General features: G+C 40.2%; 1 protein-coding gene across 2 annotated transcripts; it reads left to right on the top strand.

The window, feature by feature from the left end:
- The first annotated feature begins 2,524 nt into the window (after positions 1 to 2,524).
- wu:fi04e12 (Desmoplakin-B) lies at positions 2,525 to 26,757 on the top strand. Of its 2 annotated transcripts, none has more exons than XM_053646058.1 (24): positions 2,525 to 3,033; positions 4,434 to 4,527; positions 4,633 to 4,766; positions 6,959 to 7,109; positions 8,616 to 8,741; positions 9,265 to 9,324; positions 11,468 to 11,635; positions 11,742 to 11,846; positions 11,958 to 12,053; positions 13,806 to 13,931; positions 14,028 to 14,180; positions 14,280 to 14,434; positions 14,536 to 14,662; positions 15,375 to 15,561; positions 15,724 to 15,941; positions 16,110 to 16,288; positions 16,378 to 16,516; positions 16,602 to 16,777; positions 17,284 to 17,446; positions 18,169 to 18,252; positions 18,362 to 18,469; positions 18,556 to 18,654; positions 18,759 to 20,585; positions 21,649 to 26,757. In XM_053646058.1, exons 1-24 carry the CDS (start codon positions 2,861 to 2,863, stop codon positions 24,865 to 24,867), a joined length of 8,067 nt encoding a protein of 2,688 aa, XP_053502033.1. In that variant the 5' UTR covers positions 2,525 to 2,860; the 3' UTR covers positions 24,868 to 26,757. The 2 variants fall into 2 exon arrangements, with proteins under 2 accessions (XP_053502033.1, XP_053502041.1); XM_053646066.1 differs by having other exon boundaries at positions 2,547 to 3,033; positions 18,759 to 19,256; positions 21,649 to 26,753.
- Positions 26,758 to 27,082: the final 325 nt, after the last annotated feature.

The raw sequence follows: 27,082 nt of genomic DNA, 5'->3' as shown, positions 1-27,082 counted from the left end.
CAAATAACAGGGTGAGTCAGAGAAACTATCACCACCTTGAATACTAGTCTATCTGGTTCGTTGTTCCCCTTGCTTTGTTTTCACACTCAGTGCGACCCTGCGTCAGGATGGATGTGCTCATTCACACATGGAGGAGAGAAATACTACAACTGGGTGTGTTGATCTGAAATCTTACATGGACACACCAGTGAGTGTGTGTGTGTGTGTGTGTGTGTGTGTGTGTGTGTGTGTGTCCAGTGGTAAGATTCAAACTTGAAGGGATACTGTGTAATCATGTCAAACCTAACAGTTTATAGGTTTTTGGATTCAATTAATATAAGATAACATAACATAACCGAAGAAAACATGAGAAGGAATGATACTCTCTACACACTTGGCAAACAAATGTTCAGCACCTTGCTCACTGCACCTAGCTGTCAATCAACGTAGTAATGAGAAGCAGTGTTTACGTAGCTCGCATATTTGAGCGGTTTAAGTTTTTTTTTTTTCCATTGGTAATACCTTTGCAGTGTAATTTAAAATCAATCAGAAGGTTTTTCTTTTGAGTGTGCATGGTTTTCTGCATGCAGGGCACAATCACACACACACATTCATACACTACGGACACTTTAGACATGCCGATCAGCCTACCTTGCGTGTCTTTGGACTGGGGGAGGAAACCCCCACAGCACAGGGAGAACATGTAAACTCTGCACACACAGGGCCATGGTGGGAATCGAACCACTGCCCCTGGAGGTGTGAGGCGAACAGGCGAACAGGCTAACCACTAAGCCACCGTGCGCCCCTCAGGATCTAATTCTGCTGAGTATTTTTCATTAATAACATCAAACTGCAATTCAGTGCTGGGTGTGCTTTTCAGTGTGGTACCTTTTCTATGTGTAACTACTCAAAAAAACCAACACTGTTCATAAAACGGTTTCAACCAAGGGTGGCACATTGAGACAGTGTGTCTAGCCTTGGTTTGAGCTTTTTTGGGAGCTTGGCTCTTAATGGTGAGTTGAGCCAAAATGATCTGACTCACTGCAAAGAGACATCACTTTAAGTCTGAAACTATGGAAGTCCAGAAAGGCAATGATTTTATTTTTTCCCCCTGTACTGTTATCTCAAGATGACGACTTATTTTTCTTATGATCTCAAGATAACAAAAGTTACAGTATTTTCCGAGTTCACACAGAACTAGAATTACATCATTGTTGCCAGTGGCATACTGTCATATTGTTTTAAGATTCTGGTACCTAAGAAAACAATATTTGTTCTGACAAGAATCAGGAGAAATTAAGATAGTATCTCAAGCAAATTAAGGAAGCCCTAAGAGGCCATGCATTATATATTTTTATCTTTCTCGTGGTTGCGAAAAAACCCCCAAAGTTGTCTTCTCATGATCTTGACATAACAAAAAGCTTAAAAGCATTTAAATGGCATCTTTCAAACATCATTCTGAAGCCATGCAGATGTCCCCGTCCCTCAAGTTGGCTGGCAATGAAATTACACGTTCAGGGTCACTATCCATCTACTATACCACTTATCCTTCGGCGTCGTGGGGAACCTGGAGACTATCCTGGGGAGCATCGGGCACAGGGCGGGGTACACCCTGGACAGGGTGCCAATCCATCGCAGGGCAAATTCACACACACATTCACTTTGGACATGCCAGTCAGCCTACCATGCATGTGTTTGGACTGGGGGAGGAAACTAGACTGCCTGGAGGAAACCCCCACAGCACAGGGAGGACATGCAAACTCCACACACACAGGGCAGTGTCGGGAATTGAACCCCCAACCCTGGTGGTGTGAGGTGAATGTGCTAACCACTGGGGACCCCCACTATATTGTCTTTGATGATAAAGGTAAAGCAGACCTGACAGCCTCCTTTTCAAGTGTGGGACACTAATGTGGAAGTCATCAATCACTGACGGACAGAACTAGGGTTGAGGTTTGAGTGAGGCCCTGATCATTGTAAAAATTAATTTGTTCATCCACAACACTGCAGGATTGCGCTAAAGTTTTGCTGCCTCCAGAACAATAAAAAAGAACATTATGTCGAATACACAGAAAAATTCGCGATCACCAGGAAAGAACTTTTGTTTTGTCGATATCACAAGAAAATTAAGTCATGTGATTAAGTTATGAGTTCAGAAGAAAAATATTTTTCCCCAGACAGTTCTGTTATCAAAAGAAAACATTTGTTATTTCGTGACTACGAGGAAAAATAAGAGAAAACAATTTTTTGTTGTTAAGAGATCATGAGAAAAGATCAGTTGTAATTTCGAGATTTATCTTTTGTTTGTACGCCATCACAAGAAAAGAAAAAAAAATTCAAGAACATTTCATCAAAAGAAAACTTTTGTTATCTTGAGATCAAGAGAAGACAGCAACTTTTGTTGTTATGAGATCACAAGAAAAAAGTTTTGGGTTTTTTTTTCAAGAAAATTTTGTAACCGACAGAAAATAACTTTTGTTTTCTCGAGATCACGAGAAAATAAAGTCAATAAAAAGATAACGGCACAGTAAAAAAAAAAATTATAAATAACTTATTGTTTATTGATTGGATTATCATTGGATAAGCAGTAAGACTGGATGTAAAGTGCAAATAAACCAAATGAAGAAGAAAAAGAACTGAAAATAAGATCTATCCGGAATAAAACACATGGCGGTAGGGATAAAGGCGGGTGTGGGGAGGCGCTTCCGTGTTGACGGTGGAGTCAGTAGATTGGAGCGGTAGCGACAGAGAGTCACAGCGCTTTCGCTTATGTCAGTACGACGCTGTATTTTTTTAAGCTAAGCTTGGTCTAAATTCCTCGGTGTTTTGTTGTTGTTGTCGGTGTTTTGTTGTTGTTGTCTGCGTGTCCGCGGATGAAACTATGAGTGTTTACGGCTCGCAGCGCGCGCTGCACTCTCTCAGTCGGCGCACTGGCTCGCGCAGCGACGTCGCAGTCAGTAACTATCAGTTCGGCGGTAATGGATTCGAGCAGGAATATCAAGAGGACTACAATGGCTACACGTTCTCCAAAGGCTCCATGGGGGGAGGACAGGGGTAAGTGTTCCTCACAAAGCTTAGCCAACACTGTAGTTTGGTCATCACACAGAGGTGGCTTATGGGAAGTTTCTTCTGGAGAACTTGGAGTTGAGCACTGTGGTCTGTGCTCAAAGCCTTTGATGAAATGAAAACACCCACCTTAGATTTAAGACAGAGTCCCACATCTGTAATGAGATTAATCATCTATTTAATCACTACTCTTTTGCAAGTGTTCAAAGTATTTAAATTGTGACCCAAGTCCAGTCCATAATAAAGCCTATGTTCTCTAACCTCTGTATTTAGTTTCAGGGCTTTTATCTCACCAGGTGCTGGTGGTGTTTTCTTACCAGTTCACAACAATGAATCATCTGTGGCGGTCAAAAAGTGAATGATCGATCTATCTATCTGTCTATCTATCTATCTATATGATTGCTTGATTAATAATTTACCTTTATAATAGCATTTTACAGATGACTTTGCAGCTGGTCTTTCATGTTCATGCACTGTTTCATGGTTAGTTCTTTATATTCATATATGCTTCATTATTCATCATTTGTTAGTGCTGTAGTCTATAATGTCGAATTTACATTCTTACAAGTCGGGCATAATTACTAGTTGTGCTATAGACTGGAAAATGTGGCAGCAGGTATTTTGACTTAAAACAGAAAGTGCACAGAGTGCAAATTGTTTTGGCTTCAGTATTCTCTGCCCCCTCAGCAGTTCCTGTAAATCATGACCTAGGCGTGAACTCTATGGTGGCAGATGAATCTGGTTAATGAATCAGTTTTAAGAGAAGGAAGTTACACTTTAACGTACCTTTTTGGAGTGAATTTTAACCAGGAGATTCGAATAGGACTCGACACGTACAACATACAATTCACATTTATCTTTTTATTTTTTTATTATTATTTTTTTTTATAAATTAAAATCAGAAGTGATGTCTCATTGTTTTCTATAACATAAAATACTGTTTTAAACACATGTTGCTTTTAAACCACAAAGCAATTGTTTGGTTTGTGTGCATGAGCCTATTTTGCTGTATGAGCTCATATTCTGTGGGAAAAGCAAAACAGAGTTATTATTCAGGATTATACAATGTGTAGAGGAATTTGCACACAGGAATTAAGGCTGGGGCAAAAATAGAAAGTTTGATAACAGCCAGGATGCACATCAAGCAGTACAGCATTCTAAATGTGTCATTTATACAATGAGTGAGTCTTAATATAGTTGTTTTTGTTTTTTTCTTGAGCACTTTGTGTGACACTGTACAAGTTTACCAAAATGCTGAATCTCCTGAATGGTAATGATGGGGTTTTCTTACAGCTATAATTACGTACGTTCATGCATGTTTGTGCAAGCTTCTCTGAACACGATCCAGCAATAAATTTTTTTTTTATTACAACCTTTCTTCTCTTTAGACCTCCCCTTCATGTTATCATCCATCAGAGAGCTTCCATACTCCAGGGCCAATGCCAAGAGTTCCTTCATAAAGCGGAGTTTATTTTACAAACGGTGAGTGTAGTCTGCAGTTCCACTTGCCCCCACTCGTTCTTTTTTTAAATTTTATTTAAAAAACAGGGTGTGTGTGTGGTGAACTGACGTGTGTTGGTGTTGCAGGACACAGATAGAGCGCGGGCTGCAGTTGAAGCAGAGCACTGCATGATGTCTGCCAGGGACGTTATTGAACAGCTCAAAGGTCTTGCTGTGGATCTTCGGAACATGGGCCAGCCCAACGATAGTGTGCTAATGATGTGAGATACGCATGCACACAAATACAGACGTGTGCATACATTTACAGACACGACCAATGCCACACAAACACATGCTGTATATACGTAAACATAGGCCTGAACATACTGTTTACACCATACAATATATTATAAATTCTCACAAATATAGCGCCTTCCAGAAATATTTGGACAATTTTCGATTTCATTACTGCATTTTCCTGTTTAAAAATTTTCTGTAGCCTTTTTGAAACTAGTTGCTTGCATTGTGCATTTTACTGTGACTTGAATGATCGAGAAAGCTGCAGCTAGTCTATTAAAACGAGAAAGCTGGATGCAACAGGTTTATAGAACATTATACTGATGAGACCAATTAAAACTGCATTTTCTGTCCAAGAAATGGAAGAGAGACTTTGCTGAAGCACACACAAAGCATTTCCAGAATGCAGAAAAGCTGTGGAGGGGGGGGAGAAAAAAAAGGTAGCACAGCTGGCATAGATCAAGCAGACAGCTGCCCTGCGTTGTGAACATTCTCCAACACTTTATCTGGGTTTTGACACAGCATTGTTCAGATAACACATGAGCTAAATGCTGAATAATTGTTGCCACGGGCCTCTAAATGCAGCAGAACTGACACAACAGTAAGCTGCAAATATGAGGTAAACTATTCATGTTACATACAGTGAACATGGGTGGGGGGTAACCACATTTTATTAAGTTACAGTCTCGAGTCTCAACAACAATAATGGATGTAATATCACTTGTACCAAGGACATCCAAGCAAACTCTGCAGCATTTCCGCTAAAGCCCTCTTCGATAAACGTCTGCCGAACATGAGTACAGCTAAAAGGTCTCATTTAGCAACAAACATCACTGCAAAAGACAATTTCATGCAGTCGCAATTTTGCCAATTCAAGTAGTTTTCTGCCAAATAAAAGCACAAAAACCTCAAAAAAGCTGCAGCTAAATCAAGCATTTTTGGCTGCAGCAATCACAGAAACCTCTGTGAAATCATGTACGGGCTGGTTTTAGCTGCTGTGTACTGTATATTTACTAAGGGGTGTGTGTTCTGTTAAACATAACCCCCACTGAACCAAAACACCAACCCTATAGCTGTGCTGGAGGAAGAAATAAAGGACAACATAAAGGGAAGATTTATGTTCAACCTGATTACCTTTAGCTCATTACCTTGCTTTAGTACCTCTTGGCTACATGCAGTTAATTAAATCAATTAATAAAATGCATAATAATGGAAGAGTGGAAACCAATACAAAAATTAAACCAAATTTTCTATGATTTAATGTGATTAACTAGGACTATTCATACAGCGATAAATTGGCAATATACTACACTCCTATTAGATGGTTATTTCAGTGCTCTCCATATTCTCCTTTATATACTGTGTCATCATGATTTTGTTTGTTTGTTTGTTTTTAATTTTTTAAATTGTCTGTTGCTTTTATGTTGCATCATAGTACATTTGACAGCAAAGGGGGAAAAAAACTTTACTTCAGTCTGCATTTTCAATCCCGGGCTTAAGCCAAAGTACTTGTGTCTAAAGATGGTTATCCAGGTGCTACTGGAAACCCCCTTCTCACCTCTATTGAAGAAAAAGCTGGCAACCTTGGAGTTTCACGGTTGACTGTCATTATCATTGACTGTGAAATTGTAGAAACGACATTCCCTGCCCAGGAATCGTGCCTGGGATGTGGTGGTGAGAGCACTGAATCCTTACCACTGGATCACCAGGGATATAGCAGAGGTGTGCAATACATGTGGGGGATTTTAATCTGAGTGGAATACATAGAAACCTGATTCTTATACCTGAATACCAGCAACTTTCCTTGCATACAAATGAAGCTGAGCTTGAATGTGGCTGTTCCTCTGTCAGCAGTTCTTCCTTATAGCTGGAGTTATTTGATTACTGATTAAATCTGATTTTTAAAAAAAAAAAAAAAAAAGATCAGAGCTGTCTGTATAATCACTTAATTGCAGTACTGAGCATTGAAGCATCACGGGGCTACCAACTTTCAATGAAGCACCTTAGATGCATGCCTCAATAGTTGCTCATTTAAGAGAACTGTTGTACATTGGTCTTATTCTTAAGCTTAAGTATACTAGTCAATTTCCTGATTTCAGAAAAGATCGCGTTTTTAATATGAGGAGCTATATACATACCAGCCCTGCTTTGATTCAGTCATTTTTGTGCCGCCCAGTGTTGAAGAGTGCACAGAGCAGCTAAGAGCAGTACACATGGCTCTGGGCGGCTCTCTGCAGAGGAAGAGCCGAAGCAGCAGAGGCAGCATTGGCTGGGATGAGGCGGACAGGAACCTCCAAGGTGCCATTGCCTGGATTGGCCAACAGAAGGTAAACTCAAACGCATAGTTAGTCATAAACACTATACTTTCATATTCAGACAAGGAAGAGCAAAGGAGGCATAGGGAGAGAGCCACAGTACTTTTCCTTCCTCTTTCTTTGTGGGTCATGTCAGAATTGCAAAACAACATTCTTCAGAGAATGAATGAAAAGAATCTTCATCCACACAGTAAAGAGGGGCCTGTATTCAAGCCCATGTAGGCACACTGCCAACACCTCCCTGTGGAGAAAAAAAAAAACCCTATCTGACTGTAAATCTAGGATTTGGCTATTCCTTCTTTTGTGGAAGGTCTTCTCTCTTTCAACAGTGCAGTACAGTCTTTCTTCGAGAAACTGCTGCCAAGCAGTAGTGTGCCCAGAATAGGGGCAGGGATGAGAAACACTAGGCAAATAATACACCCACCCCTCTACTGCATGTATCCAAACCACAGTAACTCGGCCTGAAAGTGAAAATCTTTTGGGTGTTTGAATTCCTCCTTTTTTTTATTACAAAAGAGGGAACTGGATCATTTGCATTACAGAGAGGCAAACAGAAGCGTGAAAGAAAGCTTTTCCTTGGAAACATGCAATAAATCTCTTCCCGTCTCAACCCAACACCCCCCCCCCCAAGAGAATTACGGCAGAGTCACATGACCTGCCTGCTGATCTAGTACTATGCAATATAGGCTGTACAAACAGTCTTAAATATCCCCAAAATATATCTTTGAATAGATATAGCTTTTATCTGGTTATTCTATCTTATAAGAAGTTATTCTATTTTACAACAAGCATGCATATTGGTAATTAAAACACTATGGTTTGATTGTATAAGAGCACGATGGCATGCAATAAATAACACATGATGGCTCATACTGGTAAAAGAAAATAACACATGCTGTGGTGCTGTGATACAGCTGGGCACGAAGTGGATTTTAAAAATTTTTATTTACTTTTTATATATATAACAGCATGGCTGCAAAATGTGTTATTCCACTTATACAGCATGCCCATGGTTACAATTTTTAATTTATTAATGAAGGACACATCACACTTATTAAATATTTATAGATACATTTAATGTTCTGGAACATCTGCAAGGCATGTTAGTTCCTGTTATCACATGCACTATAGCAGCTATAAACAGTTGTACCCTCACCAGCCTCCCCCCCCCCCCCTTTCTTGAAGTAAATAGGACAAGAAAATGCAGCAAAGCACAAACCCCCTTCCATAACTGTTATGCAAATGTCTCCTAACATTAGAACAAGTGCATTAATACACCTCTATCATTTATGGTACAGATGGAATTATTTTCAGAGCTGCTTTTATAGAAAATGAAATTAAGTTAATTGAATTAATGTTAAACACATACAGAAGCTTTAAAACCCTGCTCTTTAAGTGCCCATAATTAAGCTGATAAGTTGCTGCTAGCATACTTTAACCACACAATTATGTTTAACATTTTAACAGGGAGTGTTTCGATTTCTTCATACTTTCTTACACAATTCACTTATTTTGTAGCGTCTGATAGAGACCTCGCCATGGGGAGACGAACCTGCTGTCATAGATCAGCAGATAATGAATCACAACAAATTTCACAACTCTATCCAGAGAAGTGTGGAAGTGGAAAGGGCTCAAGAGGAACTAGTAAGTTTATTAAACACGCATATACACACAGGCATGCATTAGCATGCATACTCGCACAAAAACATTCAGTTTAATGTTAGCATGTTGGGGGTTTTTTTGGCCTCAGGTTGTTCAGATCATTCGAACGTTATCTTTGGTTTTACTGGCTGTACAAATGCCATTGCTATCTACAGAACCTGTATTAAAACCACACACTTGTATTCCTGCTAAAAAAAGAAATATTATGTAGGGAAATGTATCCATGCAGTGCATCAGGATCTACCAGTGCTGCTAATTAATTTTTCACAACTGAAGTTTAAAAAAATCCCAACATATCCGTCATCTCAAATTGAAAATGAATGACTTCTTGTCGTTTTCTGGCGTCACCTTTCAGTGTGAGTAGACTCTGAACAAATCTTCACCGTCTCTCACTCTAATGCAAATACACACCTAAGAACAGAGCTGTAAATCTAGACCATATTTGGTTAAGTCAAACAATAAAACACTTGTGCAATAAAGACATAAATCTTTTGCCCTGTTACAGAGAGAGAGAAGAGACAAGGCCAGCCTGCATTTGCTGGAGCAGGAGTGGGACAGCCTACAGGTAGGCACTAAATAGTCACAAAGTTGCGTAGCTAACCAAATGTCCATTACCACAGATTTCGGGTCACACAGTGCCATGAAAAAGTATTTGCTGATTTCCTTTATTTTTGCCACAGTTTCAGATTCTCATACACAATTAGGAAACACCAAACACAGTTTTTAAATGATTTTCATTAATTGAAGAAGGAAACGGGTTATGCAACACCTATATCACTCGTGTGAACAAGTAATCACCCTCCTAAATCTTATAACTGGTTCTGCCACCTTTAGTAGCAACAACTGCAACCAAACACTTCTGATAACTGGAGAGCAAATTGCTTTGGAGGAATTTTGGCCCAGACTTATTTGTAGAATTGCTTTAATTCAGCCACATTGGAGGACTTTCAAGCATGAAAGGTATTGTCTAATGGTGTACTCGTGCTAGGCAGAATAGATCGTTCTCTGCCCGAGCACGTTTGACCCCCAAACAGTGTCACTGTGCCCCAAACGACTCCAAATAAGCCATAATAATAAACTTTTTATACTATTGGTATGTGTGCTTATTTTTATGATTTGTATCTAGATGTGATTGTGTTTATGTAAAGCGCCTTGAGAAGCTACTTTTAAAAGACCTTATATATATATATATATATATATATAGGTCTTTTAAAAGTAGCTTCTCAAGGCGCTTTACATAAACACAATCACATCTAGATACAAATCATAAAAATAAGCACACATACCAATAGTTACAAAAAAATATTCAAAAGTCAAGTAAAAGCTAACCTAAAAAAGTATGTTTTAAGATAATTAATGTTACAATGATGGACTTCTTTTTGTGCTGTGCGAGAGAAAACAAAAAGCCGCATCGAAATGACAAGCGTGCTCGGGCTCGGAACATTAGGCGCAATGTAAGTGCAGGTCAGCGGGGGAGTGGGGAGGGGGGACAATCGTGCTTGGGCATGGTACAAGACAACCGGGCCTAGTGCGAGTATGCGCTAAGCATTCAAGTCAGGACTTTAACTAGGCCATTCCAAAACCTTAATTGTATTTCTTTTGAGCCATTCAGAGGTGGATTTGCTCTTGTGCTTTGGTTTGTTGTCTTGCTGCATAACTTAATTGTGCTTGATATTCAGATCACAGATTGATGACCTGATACAGAGGAGAATTCATGGTTCCATCAATTACGGCATGTCATCAAAGCATCCCCATCCCCAAAACATCACACTAGTACCACCATGTTTGCCTATTAATATGATTACACCATATGTAATTAGACTTAGACTTCCACTTTTGACTTATCAGTTCACAACATTATCCCAAAAAAAATCTTGGGCAACCACCAAGGTGGTTTTGACAAATACAAGACAAGCCTTTATGTTCCTCTTGGTTAGCAGTGGATTTTTGACTCTCAACTTTCCCATGGATCTCATTTTTCCCTAGTCTCTTTCTAATGCTGGCATCATGAATGCTGACCTTTTATCTGAGGCGAGCAAGGCCTGCAGGTCCATAGATGTTTTTCTGGGCTTTTTTGTGACTTCCAAATTAAAGTCATTAATGTGCTCTTGATGGAATTTTGGCAGACTGGCCACTTCTGTGAAGATTAACCACTGGTAGATGTCTTTATTTTTTTCCCACTTTTTGAGATAATGGCTCTCACTGTGTTCGCTGGAGTCCCAAAGCCTTAGAAATGGCTTTGTAACTCTTTCCATCGTTCTTTTGATTGTCGCACAGTGTGCAGCCTGTTGAGACTTTAAAGCCTACTTTACATTGCTGGAAACGTTCTATTTAAGTGATGTTTAAATTGAACAGGACTGGAAGCAATCAAGCCTGGATGTGTCTAGTCTAATTGAACCCAATTATCAATGACATTTTGTTAATTGGTTGACTGAGTAACTAAGAAGGCAGTTACTTTTTCCACACGTTGGAGCTCGTTGGTGTTGGATACCATTTTTCCTTCAATAAATAAAAAATTATCATTTTAAAAACTGTATTTTCTGTTGTCTTTGGAGGCAAATACTTTTTCAAAGCACTGTAGATTGGGTGCAATCATAATCATATTTAATAGAACGATCATGTACTTCGGATGGATTTAAAATGGAACGCGCAATCTAAGAGCATAGTCTTCAGGATGCCAGAAAAGATGTTTTTCCCCATATTTGCAGAAACTGTCGTTTGAACGCGGTGCTCACTTACAAGAGCTTCAGAACATCATTGGTGAGATCACAGGAGAGATCATGTGGGTCAATGATCGAGAAGAGGAGGAACTGATGTTTGACTGGGGCAACAAAAACACCGATGTCTACATCCCCAAGAAACAAGAGAGCTACTCAGTAAGACTGTACAAGCAGCCATACATACACACACATGCACATACACAGGGTGATAAAAACATGACCATTGTTTCTGGTCACTTTTTTTTTTTTTTTTTTAAATCAGAGGTTGATGAGTGATTTGGAGGAGAAAGAGAAACATTTGAATAAACTGAAAATGAAAGTGGACAACCTACTGGTAAACAACCACCCTGCATCAGACAAAATCGAGGTAAGTGCTTGTTTTTCTTTCTTTCTTTCTTTCTTTTTTTTTTGCACAGGATAATTTGCTTATACAGGTGCACATGTCCTCCCTAAACATTCAGCCCTTGTATTCTCCTAGGCTTACATGGAGACTCTTCAGACCCAGTGGAGTTGGCTTCTCCAAATCACCAAATGCATTCATGTACATCTAAAAGAGAATGCAGCTTACAGTCAGGTAAAACTCAAGCTCCATTTGCACCAAGGATATAACCAATTAACAGTTAGCCTTTTTTGCCTCATGGAAGTGTTTTGTTTTGGTTTAAGACCATGTGGGACTCAAATAAGCCCATGTTCCCTGTATATGTAGACATTACACTCCTGATACAGTGGTGGCTCAGTGGTTAAAGGCTCTGGGTTACTGATCAGAAGGTCAGGAGTTCAAGCCCCAGCACTGCCAAGCTACCACTGTTGGGCCCTTGAGCAAGGCCCTTAAGTAAGCCCTAAGTCGCTCTGGATAAGGGCGTCTGCCAAAATGCAGTAAATGTAAAAATGTAAATGATTCACGCCTAATTTTAAACAATACACAAAGAGAACGTTCATTGAAGATCTGTTGGTTTTGTTGGATACACCAGGGCTTTATAGGACTTAATATTTTACAGGATGTGAATAATATTTGGTGTTCCCCAACCAGGAATATTTAAATAGCCTACAAACTCTCAAAAGCACCATTAAAACAATAGTAACTATGCACTATTGATATTTTATCATTTGAATTCATTTAAAAGAAATACAACAAACAAAATAAAGAACTGACTTATAAAATGTAACTGACCACAGTCTCCAACACATACTGGAAAACATGCCTGTTTTTTCCAAGCACTTCAACTGTAGAACATTTCAGTCTATAGTTATTGTAAAGCACCTTCAGGTTATTGAAAAGGACTCTATACATAATTGTACTATTAATGATGATCTGCAGAATGCAATGTCCATTAAATGGGAAACATTGTATTATTGTATTAGAGTGTTAAGAGAAGTTTTTGTGTATTATTGTGAAGTAGGTGGCTGTGTGTGTGTGTGTGTGTGTGTGTGTGTGTCGGGGGGGTTACTGAAATGTTTAATTAGGGGGCTAAATATTCCTGAAGGCCAGGGTGTCAAACTCATTTTAGGTTATGGGTCATGTTACATTCACTCCTATGTCAAGTGGGCCAGCCCAAAAAATCAGTGTAGTGACCAATAACTCCTCTAAAAGGTGTTCATTTATCCACATGCTCACCAGCTAGCATTGGTGCATTGGTGATCATGAGTTTACGAGTTAGGCATCCTATTTTATTTATTACAAACTTTGTTATAGATTTTTATTTTATGACTTCTACATTATCGAGTCAGTACAAAAACCTTTTAAATTCCCAAACATTAGTTTTCCAGGACAAAATTAAATCTTACAGAAAAATGTTTGTATGTCAGTAAAGAAAGCAACATATTAAGTGGTAAGAGACACTTTTCAGACAAAAATAATGAAGGCTTCTGGATTTTGCTGCAAAAATAAGAAGTGATGCGACAGTCAAAGTCTCCAGAAGAACTGTGGCAGATTCTGCAAGATGCTCCATAAATCTTGCACATTTCCTTATAAAACTGCACTAAATCTCTTTTTTTTGGAAGAAAAGGGTCATCACACCAAATATTGCCTTTTTTAATTTATTACTGTTTTCTGCTCTTTTGTAGCATTTAAATTTATTTATTTTTTAATTTCATTATTTTTGAAGGCATCTTTGCTCTACAGCATTTCTTTGCATGTGCCTAAGACCTTTGCACAGTACTGTACACGACTAGTTTAATTACGAAGTGTTTGCAAACAGTTGGTAAATAATGTCAAATTTGGATGAAAAAACCTATTTAAATATTTCAGTATAAAAAATTTTAAGATGTCATTTTTAAAAATGTTAATACTTATGTATACAGTAACCCACAACCCAACTATATTCAGTTCTTCATAGAAGCAAATGAAACGTATAGCAAACTACAGCGACAGCATGAAGTCATCCGCAAGAAATTCACCTGTGACAAAATGACGCCCCTGCCGAATTTACAAGAACTGCTTAAAAGCCTAGAGGTAACGCACATGCATGCGCACACACACAACACACATCTAAGATTTTACCCTAGACAACTGCTCAAATGTTCGATATTGTTATGTTTGTGTCATCAGAAAGAGCAGGCGCATCTTATGGAGCACAAGCAACACGTCCAGCAACTGGTCAATAAGTCTAAGAGCATTGTGAGACTCAGACCAAGAAACCCAGAGGAGAAGAGTAACAGCCCTGTTAAAGTACAGGCATTGTGTGACTTCAGACAGGATCAGGTAACACATGCTCATGAACATCCTGTACGTATGTACATCCTATGTATTGTCTTTCAAACTCATTTCCCTTTCTTCCGCTCTTTCTGTCTTTCTGAGCAGAAAGTGATCTGTAAGGGTGATCTGGGCATTCTAAAGGATAACACGGAGCGCAGTAAATGGCTTGTAACCGGACCTGGAGGACTGGATATGGAGGTGCCTTCCGTCTGCCTGATAGTTCCACCACCTAACCCGCTGTCCATCAGCCTCGCCAACAAGTATGAAACATGTACATGCATCAGACATGCACATGTCAGAAAATCCCACGATCCTATAACATGTGATGCATGAGTACAAGTGTACTTGTCTTGAATTGCAGGAATGAGCAGTATTACGAGGCCCTTCAGTCTTTGTGGAACCAGCTCTTCATCAATATAAAGAGCCTCATCTCCTGGCAGTACTGCCTGCACGACATCAGCCGCATCAACTCTCTCACAATCACCATGGTAACTCAATACTTGCGCACACACACACACGTATATTAATCTGCATAACAATTAATATTAATAATACATTACACGTGGGATCTGTATCGCAACGTGCATCAAACATAACTTTCAGGTTCAGCTTGTAGTTTTGTGAATGTCCTTGAACTTTAACTTTTTACTTGCATACTAATATAAAATATTGTTTTCGAGAGGCAACCTATAATGAGTAATGAGTTTCCAGCTTTTTGAACACCATTTTGATGATTTTTATTTTGTGAGTGTGAGTAAGGAGGTTTGAGGAGGGGATAAGAGGAAGGGTCTATGACGCGGTAAGGAGAAAAGCTTTTTAAAATTAAATAAAATAAAATAATTCTTGACCTTTTAAAAAGACTAGGTACTTATCTATATGACTTGAAGACACACCTTTTTTAGTATACAGCCAGTGCATGGCAATTGTGTTTTTTTGTTTGTTTGTTTGTTTGTTTGTTTGTTTGTTTTTAGATTTTGAGACGTGTGTTGCTTTTTCGGACAGACTACCAATTTCCTCTTATCGGTTATTTATTGTTGCAGCCCAGAACGAAACAACCTACCCCCTCGATACCAGTTCATTTCTTTACCCACTCTGTAATGTCCTACTAATCTATGTGTGTGTTTGTTTTGTGTGTGTGTGTTTGTTTTGTGTGTGTGTGTGTGTGTGTGTGTGTGTGTGTGTGTGTGTGTGTGTGTGTAGCTGGCTCAAATGCGTCCAGAGGAGTACCGCAGCATCATAAAGAGCTTGGAGTCTCACTATCAAGAGTACCAGAGAAACTGCTTGGGTTCTGAGATGTTTGTAGAGGAGGACAAGAGAGCCATTGAGAGCCAGTATACTGGAGCCCAGAAACACTATGATCAGCTGATTGTACAGCTCCCAGCCTACAGTGAGTACATACACATGTAATGCTTTTCCATGTGTAACCGTTGTCTTCAGCCTAACCTGCGCACACGTGCATGTGTAAATCAAGCGGATTGACCAGACTGATTCGCCTCACACACGTACACCTACACATTTTGCTTCATTTTCAAAAACCTTTGTTTTTCAGCCGGCCGGCAGGAGGTGGTTGTAGACAGTTCAGTGAAGGCGACATCTTCGACAGTTCTCCAGGGTGGTAAGGTTTCATCTGGTATAAACGTGCTCAGTGAGTTGCATGCCCTGCAGCTGAAGCTGGAATCCATGGAGTCTGCACTTGGTACACACCAGCACATCCCAGTGGGACAGGGAGCGCCAGCACAATGCACCAGTCTTATCACTGGCACACAGGTAAAAGCAACACTCGTAGTCCCTGATCTCCTTACATGGTATAAAGCACAGATACATGACATGTGCACACACAGTCAACATGGCAGATTCATATTGAAAGCAGCCCAAGAGCAAACAAAAATATGCTCAAGAACATCTGTACCCATTTTGTCATCATGATGTATGTAGGTAGTGGTGAAGGATGTGGAGTCACTGAGAGGAGAGTTCCAGAGGCTAAAAGAACAAGTGCTCACCGAAGTAGAGGGTATGAAAGACACGGATAAAGCTCAGTTTCTACACAGCCAACTCAACCTCCTCAACGAGAGACTGGACAGGCTGGGGTCTCATTCTGCCACTTATCTACTAAGGTAGAAAACATTCAGAAGATCTGGTTTTAAACACAAAAAGGCATGTTTTTGTCTTTTTATGTCAAACTCCTACACTCTCTTTTCTTCAGGTTGAAGGCTCTGAAGTCTTTGCTTCAGGCCCTGCTGCAGGCAGAGGATGTGGTGAAGGTTTATGAAGCTCGACTCACTGAGAGAGAGACAACATCACTGGACCCGGACGAAGTCCAAGAGTACCAGAGCGATCTTAGGGTACTACTGATTTAACCTTGATGAGTATTATTATGATGTTCATGGTTAAATAATAGATGGATATGCTTTTTGTTATGCCTTTCAGGTTATGCGGTCTGAGGTAGATCAGAAGGAGGGTCTGTTCCGTTCACTGGAGGAAGAGTTAATTAAGGTTCGTCAGTGCAATGAGCAAAGGTGTGATGTTGACCTATGCCTATACAGTGAGCATGTAAAGCAGCTATCAGACCGTTGGAAGCGCATTCAGACGCAGATTAACAGCAGGCAAGATGATCCCTTTTTTATTTTTTTTATTATTATTTTTTTTATTTATTTTTTTTTAAACATTTGTGTGCATATATATTACAGTATCTCACAAAAGTGAGTACACCCCTCACATTTTTGTAAATATTTGATTATATCTTTTCATGTGACAACACTGAAGAAATGACACTTTGCTACAATGTAAAGTAGTGAGTGTACAGCTTGTGTAACAGTGTAAATTTGCTGTCCCCTCAAAATAACTCAACACAGCCATTAATGTTTAAACCGCTGGCAACAAAAGTGAGTATACACAAGCTGTACACTCACTACTTTACATTGTAGCAAAGTGTCATTTCTTCAGTGTTGTCACATGAAAAGATATAATCAAATATTGACAAAAATGTGAGGGGTGTACTCACTTTTGTGAGATAGAGTGTGTGTGTGTGTGTGTGTGTGTGTGTGTGTGTGTGTGTGTGTGTGTGTGTGAATTTTTTACTTATGCCTCCTGTAAATTCTTCCTCTCTTAGGTCTAGGGATCTGGATACATACCTACAGCAGCTAAATCATTATCTGATTTCGAGCTCTGCTCTCAGTGCCTGGATTAATGACACAAAAAGTCGTATAGATGCTCAGCTGACAGCCAGGACCGATGACATCACAGCCCTCAACAAACTCCTTAACCAACAGAAGGTACGACTTTCTTCTCTATTTAAAAAATGTAGTTATCTAGACTACAAGTTACTGTACAAAAAAATGCAGCTCAGCTACAGGAAATTACACAAGTAATTTATCTTGACAGCAAAGTTTGTTGTCATAGTGTTCATTACAGAACACACAATAAACAAAAATGTGTCTTGTTGTCTGTTAGTCCTGACGTAGCATTGAGTTTGCATTAACCCCTAAAATAGAAAAGTGGCATGATTACTTTTTCAAAAATATTAAATCCTCTACTAAACAAATTGCTGTGTTGATGAGAAAACATCTCATAATTAACATCAAATAAATGAACACTACCTTAAAATACTGTATGCAATTAATGATAAATGATGATTTTATTTGATAATCAGAGAGAACTGACACATTAACATTGTTTCATTTATCATCATCAATAAATACATTATTTAGTGGTTTAAAAGTATATATCATGGATGGTAATAATATGAAATATGAAGCAGTCACTACTGTAGTACAGTGTTGCTAAAGAATTTTAAAGCTACTTGAATTAAAAAGTTATTCAAATTAATATGCTTCACTGCTTGCATAGCCCACAAGTGAGGGTAGACATGCTTCAGTGCTGTATTTCTTCTCAATCAATTAATAAACGTCCTCACACTACAATTAATTATAACAAATATTCCTGTTCAACAGTGATTCAATGCATTTTATGTGGTGACTGTATTTATAATCCTTAGGCACTGAATTCTGAGATAACAGGAAAGCGGGAGACTGTGGAGGCTGTACAGAGAGACGGTGACGCATGTGTTAATACCATCAAGGTATAATGATGTAGAGATGCTGTCATGTTCTTTTTAACAAATGTTATTTTAATGCCGTTTTAAGTCCAACACAAAAATAATACTTTTTTGAAAACGTATTAATATGTAGGACTATGAGCTTGGGTTGACATCTTACAGTGCTGGTCTAGAAACGCTACTCAACATTCCTATAAAGAAAACCATGCTGCAGTCTCCAACTACAGTTGTGATGCAGGAGGTACAAAATATTAAATAAATATTCATTAGGAATGAACTCATATTTTGTCTCTAGTTCAGGTTCCTTATTTTATTTTTGTGTTTCAGGTTTCCTCTTTGCATAGTCGCTATTTAGAGCTACTTACACATTCAAGTGACTATTGCAAGTCTCTTGGAGATTCATTGAAGAACTTAGAAGAGCTTAAGGTACATAAGGTGTACTTAATTTTTATTATTGAACGTGCTCATATAATTTGTTGTTGTTGATCTCTGATCCTCATTAGATGTGTTCTCCTGTGATTTATTCATAGATGCGGAACACCAAGATAGATTTGCTTGAAGAGGAGCTAAGGCTTCTGAGAGCCGACATAGAGGACCGTGATGCTAAGAATGTTTCACTGCGTGAGGCACTCTCACGGTACCAGCTTAAGCTGAATGAGTCTCAGGAGCACCTCCTTTCCCTGGAGGAGGTGAAGAGAAGCCAGGCTCTACAGTGTAGCACAGCACAGGTGAACCTAAGCTCCTCTCAGAACCGCCTACAAGAGCTCATGGAGGAGCTGCGGTGTCTCAAACTACTTGTGGAGGAGGAGAAGAGAAACAGAAAAATTGTGGAGGAAAGGTATAGCAGTCAACAAGAAGAATATGAGGAGGCCATGCGGAAAAGGCTAAAGGAGTTAGAGGGGGCCAACTGGGCCAAAATCGAATTGGAGAAGACGGTGTCGGATCGGACACGGGAGATTGAGCGTATGCGGAGACTGTTGGAGGAGGAGTCTCAGAACCTGAAACAGACACAGGTGGAGCTGGCTAAGGTAAGGCAGCAGCACAGCACTGAAATGAGAGAGGTCAAACAGACCTATGAGTCCCAGATCCTGGTAACACAAACAAACATACAGAAGCTCTCGCAACAGCGGAAGGATGACTCCTTGTCCATGCAGATGGAATGTAAAAGGGTAGAGGGGGAACGCAAGACCTTGCAGGAGGAGTTGAGGAGGCTTCAGCTCACCCTCAGTGAGGAACAGGCTCAAAGAAGACATGCAGAGGCAATGCTGCAGCAACAGATCACAGCAGGCACAGAGGAAGCCAGAAAAAAGAGTGAATTGGAGGCTCAGATGCAGCTCCTTCTTAGTCAGCAGAGTGCAGAAGAGAGCAGGTGGAAGGAAGTTCAAGCACACACTACAAAGTCTCTGCAGGAGAAGACCAGTCAGATCTCCAGCCTCACACAGTCACTTGATGATGAGTTGCACAAGTCGAGAGCACTCGAGGCAGAGATTGGCCATCTGCAGAAGGAGCTAGCAGACCTCCATGCTAAACATACAACTTGTAGTCAGGAACTAATCAGACTTCGTTCTTCACACCAAGAGCTAAGCATCCTCCGTGTGGAGGTGGAAACCCAGGGCAATGAGCGAAACCGGGCAGAACGGAATATTGCACACCTTCAAGCAAGGGTTCAAGAGCTCCAGGAGGAGCTAAAACAACTGGATGGGCAGCTGAATCAGCAAATAAATGTAGCCCAAGAGGAGGCTGCCAAGCGCAGGAAGACAGAAGCTCAGCTCGAGAAGACCAACCAGGCTATGCGTGAGTACATCTCCACCATCACCACTTTGCAAAAGAGTCAGGAGGAGGCTAGCACAGAGGCCAGCAAATCAGAAGAAGAGCGCAAGAAGCTACAGGAGGCTCTTGACCGTAACCTGAAGGAGTGTGGTACCTCCGCTCAGCGTCTAGCTACACTGGAAGCTGAAATGAAAGCTTTAAGGTTTCAGCTGGTGCAGGAGCAAGGCCGGGTGTGTGAGGCCAATCAGCGCTTTCAAGCCTTGCACCGAAGTATGGAAGAGAAAACCAAAGCACTGAACGAGACCATTTCTGATACAGAGCGCATGAAGAAACTCACAGAGGCACTCACCAAAGAGCGCCTCAGCCTGGAGGAGGAGTTACGAGCTGTGCGGCTAGAGCATGACAAGCTGCTGCAAGGCAGGCAACAGGAGGATGATGAGATGAGCACCCAGATTACAGCACTTCAGCAACAGCTCCAAAAGAGCCAATGTACCCGCATAGAGCATGACAAACTTATCCAACAGCTCTCACGGGAGAGAGAGAAGCTTCAGTCGGAGATACAGAATATCCAAAAGCAAGCCAGTGAGGTACTAATCAACTGTAGAATGTCTGGGACTATCATAGACTGTAGTTCTACTCAGACATTATGTAGGATCGTTTCCATCTTGCTTCATGCTTTTCAATCTCTTCACCTTCTGCAGATGGCCTTTTGTACTCAAATTTTCATTTCATGGTCTATTTCTACACCTGAGTCTGACACTTATTCCCATGGAAGGCACTTATTCTCGTGGAATCCTCAGGCTGTGTGCTTTTTTGGCTGCTTCGTGTGTTCAATTTATGGTGTTTTGATCATTGCCACTCAATCACTAATCAAGTGGTTCTCAAGTCATTACTCTGTTAGATATTCTCCAAAACGTATACACATTGCCTTGTTTGCCTCTGGGACTTTTGGATTTTGGTAGTATGATTGTATCTGAACACTTCTAAAGTTACATACAGTGAATCGACTGACCAGCTGGACAGGCACTCAGCAATAATAAAATAACTATCATTAGATTCTCTGTTTCATATTAAATGATTTTAGTCAGTCCCTCCAGGATTTTGTGATTTGAAGAAATTCATGCAAAATCAAGCAAAGTTCACAATATTCAGAGGAGCGTGCAAATGTTTCAAAATTTCCACAGATTTGGGCCAAGACGCATGAATGTGACGTCACGACGCACGTTCATTCAAAGCCCTCTTTGGATCACGCATGTTGTACACGAGTATAGCTTAAAAAAGTCTCATTTACCAGCAAACACAAAAGATGTTGCACTAAATTGTTTTGCACTTGCAATTTTGTCAATTTGTGTAGGTTTCTACAAAAAACTCAGGAAAATGCCTTGCAAATTTTGAAAAAAGCTGCCGCAAAATCAAGCATTTTTGGCCGAAACAATCACAAAAAAAATCTGAAAATCCTGTACGGACTGATTTAAACTACTCATGAATAATTTTCTTGCTTTTTTTTCATTTTTAATTGCATCCACTTGTGCTTTTAGAATATCTAAGATTTGAACCCTTATGGTCTTTCGTAGTTTGAATTGGCTGTTAACATATTTCTCTCTCTCTCTCTCTCTCTCTCTCTCTCTATCTCTCTCTCTTTCTAATCAGATGTCAAGCTTGATCCAGTCTTCCCAGTCTCAGTGCACTGAATTACAACAAGAACGAGATGCCCTCATCAAGAAATTAAAAACCCTAGAAGAAAATATGATCCATATGCAAAAAGCTGAGGGAGATCTTAAAATCACCAGACTGTCACTAGAGTCAGAACTGCGCCTTAAAAAACAGCTTCAGGAAGAGAACGAGAGGCTCAGGAATGAGTTTGGCATCTGGAAAAAGCAACGTCAAAGCCAGGATGAGAATGTGCAGCAGCACGTCACAGTGCGCATGGCGCTAGAAGGAGAATGTACCTCGTTGAGAACACGTATGGAGCAGCTGCAGGCCCAACTGAAAGAAGTTGAAGAGCGCTATAAGCTCCAACTGCAGGGATTGGAGCAGGAGCGCAGTGACCTAGTTACACTCAGAGATTCTTTGCAAGATGAAGTTCTGAGACTAAGACAGAAAGCAAATGCAGTAAACACATATACACAGACAGATTATCCTGGCACAATTGTTGATCCCTCCACTCTGGTCTTTGATGGTGTCCGCAAAAAAGTCACAGCCCAACAGCTACATGACTGTGGTGTTCTGGACAAAAAAACACTGGGCCACTTGCTAACGGGCCACCAGACTGTTCAGGATGTGGCTGTTAATATCAAGCTGAATCTCAAGGGCACAGGAGCCATTGCAGGACTAGCTGGACCCACTGGGAAGTTAACAGTCACAGAGGCCAAAAAAGATAAGCTGATCTCAACAGATAGCGCAGTGAAACTGTTGGAGGCTCAAGCAGCAACAGGACATATAATTGATCCCAGAGCAAATTTAAAGATGACCGTGGAAGAGGCTTGTCTTAATGGACTTGTGGATGAAGGGGATAAAAAGCAACTGCTGACTGCAGAGGCTGCTTGCATAGGGTTTAGAGATTCAAACACAACCAAACTTCTGTCAGCCAGTCAAGCCATGAGAAAGGGATTGATAGATCAAGATACAGCTCTGCGTCTGCTGCAGGCGCAGGAGGCTGCAGGAGGAATTCTTGATCCTGTCCTTAGCGTATACCTCCCTAAGAATATTGCCAGGGACCGTAGTCTAATTGATGAGAATCTTTATCAAGCCCTGAATGCAAAACCAAACTGCTATGTTGACCCTGGGACAAATCTGAGTACTAGCTACGTCAGCCTGAAGAGGCAATGCAAAGCTGACCCGAACACAGGCTTGCTCATGCTACCAGCCCCCCTGGCACCCATGACTGTACAGGGTTTACGGGAAAAGGTTCCTCTGTCGCATCTGGTCGAGGCCAACTTGTTGGAGCCTTCTGACATTGATCAGCTAAGAGAAGGCAAACTGACTAGCCAAGACATTGAGCACAGACTTAGAGCGTATCTGCAGGGATCTACCTGCATTGCTGGAGTCTATGATCATTCCGACACACGCATTCTGCCTATCTACCAAGCAATGAAAGAAGGACTCCTACGGCCTGGCACCACACTGGAGCTTCTGGAGGCTCAAGCAGCTTCAGGCTTCATAATTGACCCTATCAACAACCAGTACTACACAGTGGAGGAGGCTTGTAAGAAAGGTCTGGTTGGTGTAGAGTTCAAAGATAAGCTCCTTTCGGCTGAGAGAGCCGTCACTGGATATAAAGATCCTGGTACTGAAAAGATCATCTCCCTTTTCCAGGCAATTGAGAGAGGTCTGATTGAAAAAGGCCATGGCATTCGCCTACTGGAGGCTCAGATAGCCAGTGGTGGCATCATTGATCCCAAACAAAGTCACAGAATCGATGTGGATGTTGCCTATAAGAGAGGTTACTTTGGTGAAGAGATGAATCGGATTCTAAAAGATGAGGGAGATGACACAAAGGGATTTTTTGATCCTAACACTCAGGACAATCTCACCTATCTACAGTTGAAGAGTCGTTGTATCACAGATGATAAAACTGGCCTTGTGCTTCTGCCACTTCATGATAAGAGCAAGATATCAACACTAAAGAACACAACAAGGAAGACAAGGGTTGTAATTGTAGATCCAGACACCAATAAGGAAATGACAGTACATGAAGCCTATCAGAAGGGGTTGATTGACGATGAAACTTACATGGAGCTTTCCAAGCAGGAAAGTGAGTGGGAGGAGATAACTATCACTGCCTCAGATGGTACCAGTAAATTCGTCATCCGTGATAGGAAAACAGGCCTTCAGTATGACTTGAAAGAGCTACTTGATAAAGGTGTAATCAGTGAAGACAACTTGCATGAGTATCGCTCTGGGAATATTACTCTTACACAGTTTGTTGACATTGTAGCCATGAACAAGCCCCTCGGCTCTTCCTCATTCTTAACCTCGGTGTCATCCCAGACAGTCAAAAGAGAAATCATGACCTCTGTTGGAAGTGCTCCCTTGCAAACTCCCTCTTCACCAGACACCTTGAAGCGCATTGCCAGCATGTCAATTAGTCTGACGTCACCTGAAGAGTTGACAGATGAGCAGAGTCCAATTGGGGCCATTTTTGACACAGAGAAGTCTGAAAAGATCAGCATATATAAAGCAATGACGCATGGCCTTGTAGACTCTATTACGGCACAGCGACTGTTGGAGGCACAAGCCTGCACTGGTGGTATTGTAAACCCAGAAAATGGCCGCCGTATCTCCATTCAAGAAGCTACTCGCAATGGCATAATTGATGATGGCATGGCTAATCGGCTGAAACCTGCACAGAAGGCCTACATTGGCTTTGAGGATGTAAAGACCAAGAAAAAGTTGTCAGCAGCTGAGGCGGTGAGAGAAAAATGGTTACCGTTTGAGGCTGGACAGCGTTTCCTTGAGTTCCAGTTTTTAACAGGAGGCCTCTTTGATCCAGAGCTCGGCCGTAGACGGATGGTTGATGAGGCTGTAAAATTGGGTTGGTTGGATGGAAGAGCATCACAGAAGCTCCTGGACACTCGTCACCACCCCAAGATGCTGACTTGCCCCAAGACAAAGCTGAGGATCACATACAAGGAGGCTATGGACGCCTGTATGTTGGAAGATAAAACAGGAGTACGCATGCTTCCTGCAGCCTCTACATCGTCACGTGGTATCAGCAGCCCTTACAATTCAAACCCAAGCTCTGCTCCAGGGTCTCGGACTGGATCCCGCAGAGGCAGCATGGATCAAACTTATTCCAACTCATCTGGCTCCAGATACAGCAGTTTCAGCTACAGTAGCACCTCTTTCAGCAGCAGGTCTCTATCATAGGCTCTGTTTATTTGGAGAGTAAGTTTGATGAAAATATAGCCCAAAGGGTATTTAACGTAGAAAAGTATAAATATATTAACGGTTTGATGACCTATGAGTTGATGGCTAAATGTTAAATTCTAAACGGCAAATAACGTTGAAGACACCAAGTTCTTATTTTTGCTTAAAGCTACAGTACTGAACTTTTGCCTCTCTATCGCCATCTCTGTTTGGAATATAAAATTGCAAGTTACTTGGGGAGTGTGGTGTTTTTTTTTTTGTTTTTGTTTTTTTTTTAAAACGTGGGTTGTGCTTTGGCACTCCCCCTTTAAGCGGATGAATCTGATTGTTTGATGTATTCGTATGGGTTGCATATTAGCTCTAATACTTGACGACAGAGGTGGTGGAGGATACGGTTTTCTTGGAGTAGAGGTTGTTGTCGGTTGTTGCTCAGAGTTGTCACCACCTCTCAAAAGCCATGCCGATATTTATTCTCATTTTAGCACGGGCGCTGTCATTTTCCCTTTTTGACTGCAGGCTCTCGGCAATTCGAGGTTTCTTGGTTTTGACAACAGCTGATTCCCCAGATGTCAACAATGATTGCCGTTTAGAACTATCTAGATTAAAAGCAGCCATCTAGATGACGAGTTTAAATTCTAAGCAACTGTTGTAATAACAAGCTACAAACACTCCATTATCCTTAGCACCCAGACACGCGATATAGTAGCCGGCTCTTCTTCTTTCTGTTTACGTATGTGACGTAACCATACAAAGATGAATGACGTCAACTGACATTTTCTGCAAAATCCGACCTGACCGCTCCAATTATAAATCATTATTTTAAGCTTACTGTTGCGAATAGGAGTAAGGCAAGGAGACCATTTTGAACACTTTTTTTTTTTTTTTTTTTATGTACTTGCTCAATAAATTTTTGTTCATTTTTAACCAAAAAAAAGTTAGATTCTGCAGCTTTAATATTTCCAAAAGTATTTTAAATGTTGACATTTTTATACCAAGCACCTTCTCTTTCATGCAAATATCAGTATCGTCAGTTTTTTTTAAAAAATATTTTGTTTGATAAACTATTAAGGCAGTTACATATCATGTAGGATTATATTACTATAGAGATGTGAAAGTGTGTCTTTTTGGATGATTGAAAATCACAAGAATTTGTATTTGTTGGAGTGGTGTGAATAATTATCATTCACAAGGATGCTGTGATGTCAGCTCAGACCGGGAATTGAGAATGTTATAATAATACCGTTAATTGCTTCCATTTAGTTCATTTGAAATTACATTTCTCCTCATATAAATCTAACATTTGTTTAGCATTTGTCCAATGTCCACTATCTTTTTAACAAAGTTGTTAACTGATTTGATGTCTTGAAATAAAAGTTCACTACCACATTTGACGTGAATCATAATTTAAAAAATCTTTAACATCAAATTTGCCACATTAAACAAATAAGTAGATTAAGATAATTTACACTTCATCGAAGGCCACAGTTAATACTAAGAGACTAATATCACAAAGTTTCAGATTACACACAGGCACCAGGTATACCTGCTCTCCTCATTCATATGGTTTCCATTTTTATTGAACCATTACACCAGAATTTAGACATCAGTGGTAGCCAAGTAGATACCATATCATCAGCCACTATGCAGATAATTTCCTCACTACAAGAGACTGTCCAGACCATTAGGAAAATACTCCAAGTTTCCAATTAATCTATAAATTGTACCAAATCCCCTGTCTTCCCAATGAGCATGCTCTTATCAAACACTACAGTTCAGATTCTACCAATCCTCATAAAGCTTCACATATTTAGACATTTAAAAAGCACTCACTGTTTGCTTATCCAAATAGCCAACTATGTAGCAGCTTTGAAATGCATAAAATCATGCAGATACTGGTCAAAAGCTTTAACTAATGTTTACATAAAAAATCAGAATGGGGAAAGATGTGATCGCAGTAACCCCGGCATTGTTGCTGATGCCAGATGTGCCGAATTGAGTATTTCAGAAACTATTTCTATATTTTAATTTATTTATTCATTTTCATGTGATTAATTTACTGATTTGCTTCTCTTTAAATCCAGTTTTAAACTGTGATATTACAAAGGTCTTTCCAGATTATTACTTGCCACATTGTATGAGATAACCCCAGTAAAATTGCCTGAATTCTATAATATAATTTGTTCACCATGTTAGGTTTAAATCCTCTAAAAACAGA

The sequence above is a fragment of the Ictalurus furcatus genome, chromosome 2 (genome assembly GCF_023375685.1).
Source record: "Ictalurus furcatus strain D&B chromosome 2, Billie_1.0, whole genome shotgun sequence".
Classification (NCBI taxonomy): domain Eukaryota; kingdom Metazoa; phylum Chordata; class Actinopteri; order Siluriformes; family Ictaluridae; genus Ictalurus; species Ictalurus furcatus.
This window is presented reverse-complemented; position numbering and strand designations above follow the sequence as displayed.

What these genes read in the sequence shown, in the direction of transcription:
- wu:fi04e12 (XM_053646058.1), top strand. Translation starts at nt 2,861, where the DNA reads ATGAGTGTTTACGGCTCGCAGCGCGCGCTGCACTCTCTCAGTCGGCGC. An exon ending in CGGAGTTTATTTTACAAACG is followed by an intron (nt 4,528 to 4,632) that starts GTGAGTGTAGTC and finishes TTGGTGTTGCAG; the next exon opens with GACACAGATAGAGCGCGGGC. An exon ending in TGTACAGCTCCCAGCCTACA is followed by an intron (nt 15,562 to 15,723) that starts GTGAGTACATAC and finishes TTTGTTTTTCAG; the next exon opens with CCGGCCGGCAGGAGGTGGTT.